Source organism: Ctenopharyngodon idella, chromosome 20 (assembly GCF_019924925.1).
Source record: "Ctenopharyngodon idella isolate HZGC_01 chromosome 20, HZGC01, whole genome shotgun sequence".
Lineage (NCBI taxonomy): Eukaryota > Metazoa > Chordata > Actinopteri > Cypriniformes > Xenocyprididae > Ctenopharyngodon > Ctenopharyngodon idella.
Window position 1 is genome coordinate 16,954,273 of NC_067239.1, and position 13,054 is coordinate 16,967,326.

Here is a 13,054-nt window from a genome sequence, read left to right on the forward strand (position 1 = left end):
AATAAATTTGATTATTTATTTTGATAATATATATCTCAACATAATCAACATTCATGCCTAGATAAAAATATTTTCTAGATACAATAAATAAATAAATACAAAATGATATTAATATATTATTTTATATTATAATCATATATTATCGAGATTAAAAGAAATCTAAATAAACTAGATTATTCATCTCGATAATATATATTTTATAATATATATATCGCAACATAATCAACATTCATGCCTAGATAAAAATGTTTTCTATATACTGTAAATAAATACAAAATTATATTAATATATTATTATATATTATAATTATATATTATTGAGATAAAAGAAATCTAAATAAACTAGATTATTTATTTTGATAATATATAATATTTTATAATATATATCTCAAAATAATCAACATTCATGCCTAGATACAAATATTTTCTAGATACAATAAATAAATAAATACAAATCTGGATAACATGGGCAGCATATTTCTAGAGAAAATATATATTAGCAAGAGAGGAAAACTAGATAAACTAGGATTTTTATTTATATGATATAATTTTATAGACATGTACATTATCAAGATAAAAAAAAAAAAATCTAGATAAACTAATTAATATTAAAGATAGATAAAAACTAGATACAAAATATTAGATATTATTTTAAAAAATCAGCTTTAATAACAGACTAGTCAGTCAGTTATTGGATTACTAGTCAACCATTGTGACCATCCCTAGATAACACATCCGATACAGTGGGATCTCTTTTCAAAACAACAAACACTCAAATACTGAATGTGTTTTTGTGTGTGTGCACGTACAACAACACTGCAATCTATGTGCTAGTTGCTGAAGCATGGTGCTAAGCTATCACTGTCTACTAACCTCTTGTTAATGACCAGAACCAGTATGCATTTGAAGGCAAATTGTATTTCATGGATGCTTGGGCATGAAAGAGAAATCTTGTTTTGCAGATCCATAAAAAATAGTTCATTAAAAAACATGCATTTCTCTAGCATGTGTAGTCTCAGAAACAGCTCTTAAATTATGGCCAACTCCCGAGAGAGAGCATGAGAGAGAGAGACAGAGGCAGAGCCAAAGACAGGCAACCACTCGTCGAGCTAATAATGTTTGCGGCCATGACTTCAGCACCAATGCAAGCATTTGCCACCCATTTAATTTCAGGGGATAAAGTGAAAGCTCATATCATTTATCAGGAATTCAACAAAGACTCTTGTGGAAATGTCAACCATGGCGACTGTAAGTGATATTTAAAGGTGGCGGTTCTCCTGGCAGACAATAAAAACCAAAGGGGAAATGAGAGAGGTATTCTTGTGCCTGACTTCTATTATTTATCATCTGTTGCTGTTCACTGCTGTATCGCCACCACAAAACCACAAATTATGAATTGCAGGAAAATGGTTGGCAGATAATTTGATAAATTATCCCAACGGCGGTAAGTACAGTAATGTGAATGAACACGTTAGAAACAGGCATGAGATGAGAGTCCACCTGAGCAACACAAAAAACACTAGAACTATCTTGTAGCCTAAAATAAACATCAGAACGATGCCAAAAACCAAACATGCTGCAAATATACATGCAGTATTTAAAATGCAGATTTGGTTGTATACTTCTAGTACCTGCTAGATCTGCAATCAAATAGCCACTGAAGTCCAAACCTCTTACCTGCTTGGCTGGTTGCGATGCTGACGGCTGCAAACAGTCGCTGGGTACGGCTGAGGTCAGACACGCCATTCACGGCCTCAACCTCAAAGGTGTAGTTCGCGTGAGCCAACAGGTCGGTGATGGTGACATAGGTGTCCGTTAATCCACTCTGCTGTGGCGAGTAGCCAACGTTGCTCCCGCAAGGAAAGCACTCTTCTGGCTCCCAGGTGCAGCGGCGGCATATAATCCGGTACGTCACGTCGTTACGGCCGCCCGTGTCGGCCGGTGGGGTCCACTCCAGGCTGACGGTGGTGTGGTTGATGTTGTAAAGCAGGTTCTGAGGAGCTGATGGTGGCCCTGTAGTAAGAGAAGATTCTTAGATAAACATAAGACTCCAGATTTTTCTTTTCTCAAGAAAAAAAATACCACAGAAACACAAGAAATCCGGGCCCTTGGCAAATCCTGACATGCAATTATACTGTAACCTAGATACATAGAGATGTTATGCTCAAGAATTCTGGGGAGTTGAACTTGAGTGCTGCCAAGGTTGATGTAGACCAGGGATGTGATGGCAAAACAATAAAATGGTGAACAACGTGATATGGTTTTGAGGTAGAAATCCTTAAAAGATAAGACAGTCTTCCTCCTACTTGGTACTTGGTATCTTTGCAGTAGCATTTCATTACCGAGCCAGGGAGTTATGAATTTCCTGTGAAAAGAAAAGAGGCGATACAATTGGCAAAACCCTTTTTTTTTCTTGACTGCTAGGGTGACAAGAAGTCTAAGCCATGGAAGACAGGGAGTCTGAGTCACTTCCAGAATTTAAGAGTCAGATCATGAGCAAGTTATCACCCCGACAATAGCAACAGTGCAGATTCCGCTCAGCCTACAATAACTAGCTCACAGACGGATGACCACAGTGGAAAACAACCCATCATCCCCTAATCCCCGCCAGTGCCAAGGAATCTGGCGTGTCTCATAAAGCAATGATTTATATTTTGCTACTTTTATCCAACCACCAAGCCCTTGCTTTTATCACCCTAATGTTTTTATAACGGCACCACTGCCTGTTCAATATCTCTTTTATTAGAACTTGTCTTTGTGGTGGTCTTGCATCATGGGTTTGTCGTTTTGAAAAGGTTAGATTTTTGTACCTCAAAATGAAACAGTGTCGCGTATGTGTCCACTGGTGTGGAGCTAAATGGGCGTTTTCAATCCGTTCTCTTGTGGAGCTGTACGATAGGCTCATGAAATGGATTGTGGGATTGGGATTGCGGCTCACCTTATTGAAAACGCATTTGTATTTAAATGAATCACGCAAGGTGATTTACTAAGATTACTAACAGCTTGCACCAGTGCAAACCCTCTTTTGGCGTTAAAAAACTACTATCAGGATTAACTAAAGAAACGCAGTTAGAAATTAGCACTGAAAAGGTGTGTACAGTTATTGTTGCGGCTCACCTTATTGAATACGCATTTGTAGGAGTTCCACTTTCGGTCGCTAAATATATGGAAGGAGAGTATTTAAATGAATCACGCAAGGTGATTTACTAAGATTACTGACAGCTTGCACCAGCGCAAACCCTCTTTTGGCGTTAAAAAACTACTATCAGGATTAACTAAAGACACGCAGTTAGAAATTAGCGCTGAAAAGGTGTGTACAGTTATTTTTGCGGCGCACCTTATTGAATACGCATTTGTAGGAGTTTCCCTTTCGGTCGCTAAATGTATGGGAGGAGAGTATTTAAATGAATCACGCAAGGTGATTTACTAAGATTTGCGCTCATCAATTCACTGGTATTTGCGGCATTATTTACCACCCAAAAAAGCACGTCTTAAACCAGGCGCTAACTGGTAGATTGTGTTGGTCATTATGGAAACGATCCGGTTGTGTCTGTGTTGTTTAATATCAGTAGATCATGCACAGAGCTTTCCACTCCCATCAGCACTTTTTTTGGAATTGAGCTCTAATGCTAATTTGCCCTGTTTAGTAAATCTAGCCCTAAATATCAGGATTTTTATTTAATCGCTATTGGACAATATTGTAGTGAGGTAGTGACATATTATGCATTCCTTGTATACTTTAGGCATAATGAAATAAAGTTCGCATTTTTACATGAGTGATGTCTGTTCGTTTTGTAGCTACAAAACACTGTCAGTGTGAACGCCCCCTTGAGTCATGTGTCACCAGTGCCGCCCGTCTGCGAATCTGGGGACATTTAGTAACAAAACACTTGTTGCATATGTATGAGGGGAAAGAGCAGGCATTAGAATTGTGCGAATGGTTAATATGACACTTAAATTTTGCTCCTCATTAAAGCTAATGGCACACGCATCCATCCATATTCATCAAAGTAGGAGGGGAACGAGTGAACGGAGGAGATGAAAGGGCCACCTGTGGAAGGTGAAGAGATGTGGTCTGTCTCTCCATCTCTATCTTCTCAATATCTATCTCTCAAGCTCGAAGCACAACTTCACCTACTGATGCTAATGATGTCCCTCCTACTCTATTCCCCACGGGGAGAGCCGCTCACACACACACACACACTCACTCACTCTCATCCTCCTGGGGCTTTATAGGATTTTATTTCTATGGTTACCTGTAAGAATAATAATAATACCACTAATGGCTCCATTTGGCAGGGCCTTCTCATTCTGCTCTTGAGTGGCAGAGATCAAGGGATTGTTTATCTTTAAATGGACAGCTGAGACAGGAAGGGACTCAAGTCAAGCTGTCATTGAGCATATCTATTCAAACAACAAAGTAGCAATGAATCACTATTCAAGACTCATCATGGAGAGGACCTACTGATTTAATTCTCGGAAAATGTTAAATAAAAGAACGTATCTAATAGCAATCCATGATGTTGTTCTAATTTTATGATTTGAGGCTTTGTACAAAACAGTCAATCACTTAACGAACAGCATTTTTGTAACAAGGTTTGACACCTCTGAGGGAAAATGGTTTCAAGTGAGTTTTAGACATATCCAAGAAAATATTTAGAGAATGTAATAGATATTTCTCTACTGCAAATCCATATGGCGAATCCATAAATGTTAATGTAATGTAAGAAATTATAAATGGGATCATAATTTGAATAAAAAGAAAAGTTTGACATTTTCTTCAAATTTCCTTTTTTTTTTTTTTTTTTTGAGTGCACTGAAAACAGCTAAAGCAAGACTTTCCTGTCAAGCGTGCATCTGGCGTCTGGAGAGTCATGTTAATGCACTGTTGTGAGCGTCATCGTCTGCTGGTTAACAACAAAATGCCCTCTGAGTTTACGGCTCTCATTTGCTCTTTCACACACGAGTGCATATGTGTTTCTATATATGTAATCTGTCACCTCCTCTGCAGTCTGCTTTGAGACTGATTCTGCAGAGACGCTGGAGGAAGTCTGGGGGAAACTGGGACAAATATCTGCCACAGACAGCTTCATTCTCTACACCACAAACCCAACTATTCTTTTAATGGATATGGAGTTTGCTTAAAGCCCGGGCACACTCTTTCACACTCACTCTTTTTTGCTTTCCCTTTCAACCTTCTTTTAAAACAGGTTTTTTTTTTTTAACCCACACTTTATAGATTGTATAGCCTCAAACCGCCCACAGTCTGTTCACGGAATATCTGATGAAGATTGCACACAAAACTGCTAACATTCCTGCTATTTTTCTGTTTTCTGTACAGTCGTTCACAGCAAGGGCCGTGCCATTTGAATGATTTTTTCCACAATGGTCTATTGTTGTGGTATAATCTATTTCGGATAACCCCACCCTTAAATGTAAAAGAAAAAGAAAAAAAATGTGATTGATCGCTTTATATGTCAGTTTTTCCCTGTCTACGTGGGCAGTTCTCAACCAGAATGACCTGCAATGTGAACCAAATTTTAAGCCTTTAGTCAAAAGTCTGGCTACGTGAGCTACGCATGACATGTTTTCTAACAGTGATTTTCAAGTGAAGGAGCTGAATATCCTTCCAAACCAAAGAGTGAGTTAATGCATGTGAAAAAAAGATATTTAAATCATCTTTGAAATCAGTAAAAATGTGGTCACGATTCTTACCCTTGCTGTTTTCCTGTGAGAGAACGCTAATTAGGTCAACCTGCTGATCCTGTGTGTGTGTGTGTGTGTGTGTGTGAAGCCTGAAGTCTCTGGCCAAGCAGTACTGGAGCTTAACTCAGGAATCCAGTTGTTATCTGCACTTTGAGCAGCTCTTGACTGTCTTAGTGCTTCCCCTCCTAGTAAAGGATAATTCATCCTAGAAATCCTGCCATTTACTCACCCTCAAATCATTCCAATCCTGTATGATATATTTTTTATGTGAAGCACAAAAGGGGAATTTTTGAAATATCCTATTCTCAATGTAATGAAAGTTAATGGAATTCATGTGATATTTTTATAGTCTATACAAAATTTGTAGTTAATTTCATAGTGAATAATGACTTTAATTTTGGTACACTTGTCACAAAAAAGATAAAAAAGCTAACATTAACAAAAGTTAACATATGTAATGTTTTTGACAAGTCTCTTATGCTCACCAAGGATGCATTTATTTGATCAAAAATACAGTAAAACAGTAATATTGTAAAATATTATTTATAATTTTATTATAATTTAAAATAACAGATTTCTATTTTAATATATTTTAAAATGTAATTATTCCTGTGATGCAAAGCTGAATGTTCAGCAACATTACCCAAGTCTTCAGTGTCACATGATCCTTCAGAAATCATACTTATAAGCTGGTTTGGTGCTCTAGAAACATTTCTTATTATTATCATCAATGCTGAATTTAATTTTTTAGTGGAAACTGAAACATTTTTTCAGGATTCTTTGATGTATAGAAAGTTGAAAAGAACAGCCTTTGTTTGAAAAAATTTTGTAACCATGTAAAACTGTTCACTGTCACTTTTGATCAATTTAATGCATCCTTACTGAATTATTATTAATTTCTTTGCCATTGGAGAAAGAAAGTCATAGAGTTTTGGAATGACATGAGGGTAAGTGAGTAAATTTTAATTTTTGGGTGATTATACCTTTAAGACTCACCCCAATAATGAGGTTCCCAGAGGGTCGCTACTTGTGAACCTTGTTTAAACAGTCCAGCCACTAATCCTTAATCTACAAACACGGTACCTGAACTTTGGCCTCACTTGTACCAAGCGCCAAGGATAGATTGAGGGCCGGAGCCAGAGAGAGGTTGGCGAGTGAGGCTGGTTTTTCTACTGTACTCCTGTCCCTTAGCAACTGTGGGAAAAAAGGAAAGTCTCACCCTCAGGGACACGTCAACGAATGGAGGTGATGATTCCAGGGGGTTGAAGGGAGCTGAAAAGAGACTATGTAGGTTATGTGCACTCACTTTCTCTCTTTCTATTGCTCTTACTTTCTTTCTCGCTTTTTCAATGTCTCCTGCTCTCCCTATTCCTCTTTTTCTCTCTGTCACAAAGTCCCACCCTCCTCCCGCCCCTTCCAGACCTTCGCTAGTGCTGACACCATGCGCAGCTGTCGAATGATCGATGTCATCTCTGAAAGCTGTCAAGAACTCCCATCCTTCGTTCTATCTAAAAAGAAAAAAAATATGCAGCAGGCTTGCCTAAGTATTGCCTATTTATCTTGGCTCCTCACAAGTTGTGGTAAACTGGGTGAATTATGCCATGCCATTGGGATTAATAAATAAGTGAATATTTCTGTACAACTTTGTGCTATTTTTTTTTCTTCTTCTCTTCAATTCAATATTAATTCCTTTCACTATGGAAATCTGAATTTCATTAAGGCCACTCTTAATCCATGTTCTGAGGAGCTGAGTGCGTATTGACAGAGCTTAAGATCCGGTAGGTTTACACCTCGCTCATTTAAAAAGCTGTCCATCAGGGTGTTTATTCAGCGAATGTAAATTCACCCCCAATTACCATTCAGTTCCATGCAGCTTTAAATCGAAAGAAAGAAATCTTCATCCCAGACAATTCAGATGGTCACAATAACTTAATCCCGAGATAATTAAGACAAGTCTGGTGAGGAGAGTATTTTGAATGCACAACACTTCAAAAGAGGTGAGATTTATGTTTGTTAAAAAGTTTTTTGTTTTACCCCCTTGATTTGCATTTTTTCCCTCTTGTCACATCCTTATTATCCCACACTCCTGCCACATCCTCTGTGACTCACTGTGATTTAGAACACTCCCCCGCCCCCCACCCCAATTATTTGAAAAAAGTCTCTTATGCTTTCCAATGCTGCATTTGATAGAAAAAAATACAGTCAGCAGACTAATATTGCTAATAAGTAATATTATTAAAATTTAAAATGGTTTCTATTTTAATATATTTTAAAGGGGTGGTTGATTATGATTTCACTTTTTTAACTTTAGTTAGCGTGTAATGTTGCTGTTTGAGCATAAACAACATCTGCAAAGTTACGACGCTCAAAGTTCAATGCAAAGGGAGATATTTTCTTTTAAAGAATTCACTGTTTAAGGACTACAACAAATGGCTGGTAGGGACTACAACAAACTTCTTCCAGGGTTAGTGACATCACTAACTCTAAAATTTACATAAACCCTGCCCCTGAAAACATGCAACAAAGGGGGCGAGGCCATGTTGGGCTACTTTAGAAAAGAGGAAGAGTTGTTGTAGTAGAGTGTTGTTACCATGTCGTCATTTTACGCCGGACTGCTTCACAAACGAGGGTCAATTCAACGCTGGATTTGCACAAAAGATTAACATGATGGCACATAATCGATGACTTGAATCAACTCTACAGCAACAACATAAATTTACCCACTACCCATTCAGAAACGTCCAGATGCATTCTACAATTTTTAACTTCTTCCTGAGTCTCTCCATCAGTGTCCGACTCCAGTTTGAAAAATGTAACGATAAACACCGTCATTTTGCCTGCGGGAGATTCTCCAGCGTTGCCGTTGTTGAGCAACCGAAGCGCAAGCTGTTAAAGCTCCGCCCCCTTTTGAAAAGTGGGCCAGGAGCAGCAGCTTATTTAGAAATATTTGGTAATATTATAAAATGTTACTTTTGATCAATTTAATGTTTTCTTTCTGAATAAATGTATTCATTTCTTTCCCCAAAAAAAAAAAAAAATGGTAGTGTGTATCATCTCTCTAGTATCTCTGATGCAGTACTCATGCATAACCTTTAAGTGTCATCTTCATAACTCATTATATTTATGAATCACCTTTGTAATGAGGCCTACTGTGTTTCCACATTGTACAACTAGCATGATTCACCATTTATTTGCCCTCTGGAAGCCATAGAGAAAAACTACGTAGATGACTCTTAATCCCTATATTCTGTGTGCATTTTGCAGTAAAGTCAATGTTTTCATGTAACAACAGCCAAACCATGGTCAGGGTAGAAAAAGATCTGATGTGTACTTGGAGAGAAAGAGAAAGAAGGCAGAGGAAATGAGAGTAATTGTGTAGTGAATTTCAGGCCTGTTTCTCCTTTGTTCTCTTATTGGGGGGCACTGGGCAACAATTAGACTAAATCACTTCTTGTGTGATCATCTCTTTTATAAGGCAGTGGTGAGACAAATTTGGGGGAGTTACTGTAATGGAATAAAGAAGAAAGCAGGAATGAGGGTGGATACAGAGTGGAAAGTAGTGTAGAGGTAAAGCGTAGTGAATGATTAATGCTTGACATATGTGTCATCATAGGATAGGCTGCACATTTGGCCTGCTCCACAACAGCACAGCAAGGGTCTAATAAGTTTCTCTCATCTACTCAAATTCATTTGTCATTCTCTGCTGTCTATTGCAGCATCGTGGCTGCACAATTAACCAAATTAAAATCATTGCCATATGGCCTTGTGCGCATATTAAAAACAAAAAAGGCTGTGATTTAATGCAGTGCTCTGTTTTGTCATCTACTACATATACTGAGCATGTATGTGAGTCAGGATACTGTGTTTTACTCAGAGAGGTTTGCATTTTGCAATATGTGCTTGCTTCACATAAACTCTTTTTTTTTTTTAATTCAGTCTGAATTGTGTCTGTGGTGTGGTTTGCTGATTATATGCATTGTAAACCCAATCTACAGTACATTATATTTGATATATATCACTATTATTATTATTATTACAGAATTCAATTGATATATAGTTACTATAACTACTACAACTAATAACAATTATTACAATTCAGTTGTAATAATAATAATTAGACAATATTAAACTACAATAATATAAAATACAAATAAATAAATGATTGTAAAAACTAACTCTCGATTGGCAAAAGTAATTTCTATGGGCAGCAGAGCATAGACAATACATAAATTAAGTCTGCGTCAAAATCTCTTGTTAGTTTGTAATTTTTATTTCAGTGTGAATTTGTTTTTTTGTTTTTTTTTTCTCTTTAGCCTTGATATCTAAGCAGAATCATTATTATGTTAAAGTTTCATACTGCAGCCTAAATTACATTGGCAACATTTGTCAAAATAAATTGCACTTACATTTTTTTTTTTTTACCAAACTGTATAGCCTTAATCCTTACTTTAATGCTCTATCTCCATTTCTTTGTCTTCAGGAAGTTGAGCACATCCTGGGATTCTACCTGATTGAACCTGTCCTTGAGCATATTTTCAGGCAGATTGACTCGCCCTGAACTCCCTCCCCGCCTCTTTTCACCCTTGTCTGGCCTCTGTAAATAAGTCATCAATGGCTAAGGAATAGCTGTGCTATTCATAAAGAGAGATCGCCAAGGAGAGGACAGGTGGTTATTAGAAGGGAGGGGAGAAGAACATAAAAAAGAGACAGAGAGGAAAGAGCTGCTGAGACCTGCTTCCGTTACTTCTGACTGTAATTACCAGAAATGTTATGCCTATTCAAACTGAATCCAAAAAAAATATATATATATTAATCAACACTTTAACACTGGGCTATCCTGTCTTATACTTAAATTAAGTTAGAACTACTAAGCAGTTATAAGATTTTTTTTTCTTATTTTGCCTCGGGCACCAAGTGGGCCAGAACTACCACAGTGCACCCTCAAAAAACATAGGTGCCTGATGCCCCAGGTAATTAAAATCTTATCAGACAGGAAGCAGACAATTGCTTGTCTGATCATGAGCTGCTAGTTAGTGGGAATGAGACGTGCCAGTTTGCAGTCATAAAGACACATAGAGAATGGAGGGAATGAAAAGGAAGAAGACCAGAGGTTCACAAACAGCTCACTCACTGGTGCAGGCAACAGAAGGGGGGTCGGAGAGGGCTCTGTAGTAGCCGTCCTCGCAGTCACATCTCCACGAGCCCTCTCTGTCGTTGTAACTGTGCGCGGGACAACGGGAACACTGAAGATCCTGAGATGAAGACTTGTAGAATCCACGACCACAGGCTGGATGATGATGGAGAGAAAGAGAGAAAGAATTAGCATGTGTCCACATTTTGTATCATCTAGTGTTCAGATCAGACTGCCCCTTTAGCACCATCATAAGAAAGAGGGGGGATAAATCACAAAAGATGCCTTATTTGATATCTCAATTGTTTCTCATAGACATAAATGAGATTAAATGGAGTACAAATGGAGACTTTTCAGCTTCTCAGATACTCAGACCATGTTCTTCTCATATGTATCTTCTCTAGGGTTTCAGAAGACATTTCAAAGTATCAAACTGTGCTCAAACTCGATTTTATTATGGATTCAAACAATTCTCATTCAATCCTCTCAACAGCAAATTATCTGAGATACGCTAATCATATGAATTTTAAAGTATAGCTATAGTGTTGTTATATTCTCAGTACTTGAAATAAAGCTGAAATAAAATAAAAAATAAATATTAGATAAAAAGCTTAAACTTAAAAAAAATATGTTGAAGTGCTTGTATTATTAATAAAAAATATTAATAATACAAATAAACTAATAATAAAAACACTTTTACAACAAAATTACTAAAACAAAGTAAAAAAAAAAAAAACTAAGTAAAATTTAAAAAGAAAACTGAAAATATGAAAATAAAAGCTAATTGAAAATATCAATAAATACTTTATATTAATAAATACTGTTATAGTATATAAATACTAAAATAACATTGTTTATAGCAGAAATTTTGTCAACAATTGTCTCAGTAGATGTTTTACAAACAGACAAAAGTCTATCCATAAAATAACTGAGAACTATGAAAAGATCAGCCTCTGAGCAATAACATTTTCTGCTGGGTCATTACAACACACATTCAGTCACTCATATGTCGCATCAACCAGAGGCCTAATATTCCTGATCACCCCAAAAGCACTAGCATGCCTGCCTTTGCACCACCTCTAGCAGTCAGAAATGTCCTAGAGGCAAGGTTACTGTGGAAAATAGGAAACTTAAATGGATTATTTCAGTATTTCACCTTTTATGAGGGGAAAAAAGGACATCCCACAGGCAGCCAGGGATCAGAGACAAAGCAGAAATTAGGGCCAGATCGCTTTAGGCTATGCACAAGAATCACCCTCACACGTTCCAATGACAACGAGTCATTTACTCCCACACTTTATTTCATATGCCCATATGGGCTGAATTTCCAATGAAGCACCATCATCATATTACTATTTGCATTATAATTAGACAACATTAAATACCTAATAAAATGATTTTTTGCCCCTTGTATTCAATTTTTTTTTTAGACTTTATAAATCATCACTAGTAAATTTTGTGTTAATTAACCTTGTGAAAAGAAAAGAAAAACTGCACAGAGAACAAATCTGGGGTGATTCCACAGGCTGAGGTATTTTCCTGGTTCACATCAGTAAGCAAAGAGAAATAAGCTATTTTCGGTTTGGCCTTTTGGTCGGCACTGCTGAGAGACACTAATCCACACTTAGCAGCTGTTTGCTAAAAACCCCCTTCAGCCTAAAGAGGGAATTGGGCCCACATGATTTTTCTTAAACCCCAACCACGCCCGCATCCACAGGATAAATATTACTTTGTTCACAGCTATGCATTTTAATGATTATTACCAAGGACACAACACTACTGATTTTCAATTCCAAATCCAGTTTTTATATCTCAAGTAGTTGCATTATTGTTTCAGGGCCTTCCAAAATGGGGGAAAAATACTGCAGCTTTCCGTGACAAGACTAAAATGGAGATCGCACAGGAGGTCGGCTGATTTCCTCATTTTAAACACCACCTTGTTGAGATGGGGGGTGGTTGAGGGATACGGTATCCCCATTTCAGCTACATGAAAGCCCTGTCACTGTGTATTTAGCTCAGAACTATAGCATGGTGTGGCCGTGCAACATAAAGAACAAGGGCCTTCTGAGGCTGAGAAGAGGAGGAAAGGGATGTGATTTTATCTGGGATCTTTCTCAACTAGTGAGGACTTGTAATTGAAAGCAGCAAATCTACTTCTTGGTTGTAAGGAGGTGGTGCTAGCAAAGTGTACCGTGAAATAGTCACGGTTAAAAGAAAA

At 37.3% G+C, this 13,054-nt stretch overlaps 1 protein-coding gene across 7 annotated transcripts in view; it reads right to left on the reverse strand.

Annotated features, from left to right (window-relative positions):
* Positions 1 to 13,054, reverse strand: part of epha7 (eph receptor A7) — an 83,718-nt gene that overhangs the window by 50,765 nt on the left and 19,899 nt on the right. For all 7 annotated transcript variants that reach the window (XM_051876102.1, XM_051876100.1, XM_051876097.1 and 4 more), the window contains exons 4-5: positions 10,837 to 10,992; positions 1,677 to 2,012 (exon numbers count right to left, since the gene is read on the reverse strand). In XM_051876102.1, coding sequence (XP_051732062.1) covers positions 1,677 to 2,012; positions 10,837 to 10,992 — 492 coding nt within the window. The remainder of the gene's footprint in view (positions 1 to 1,676; positions 2,013 to 10,836; positions 10,993 to 13,054) is intronic.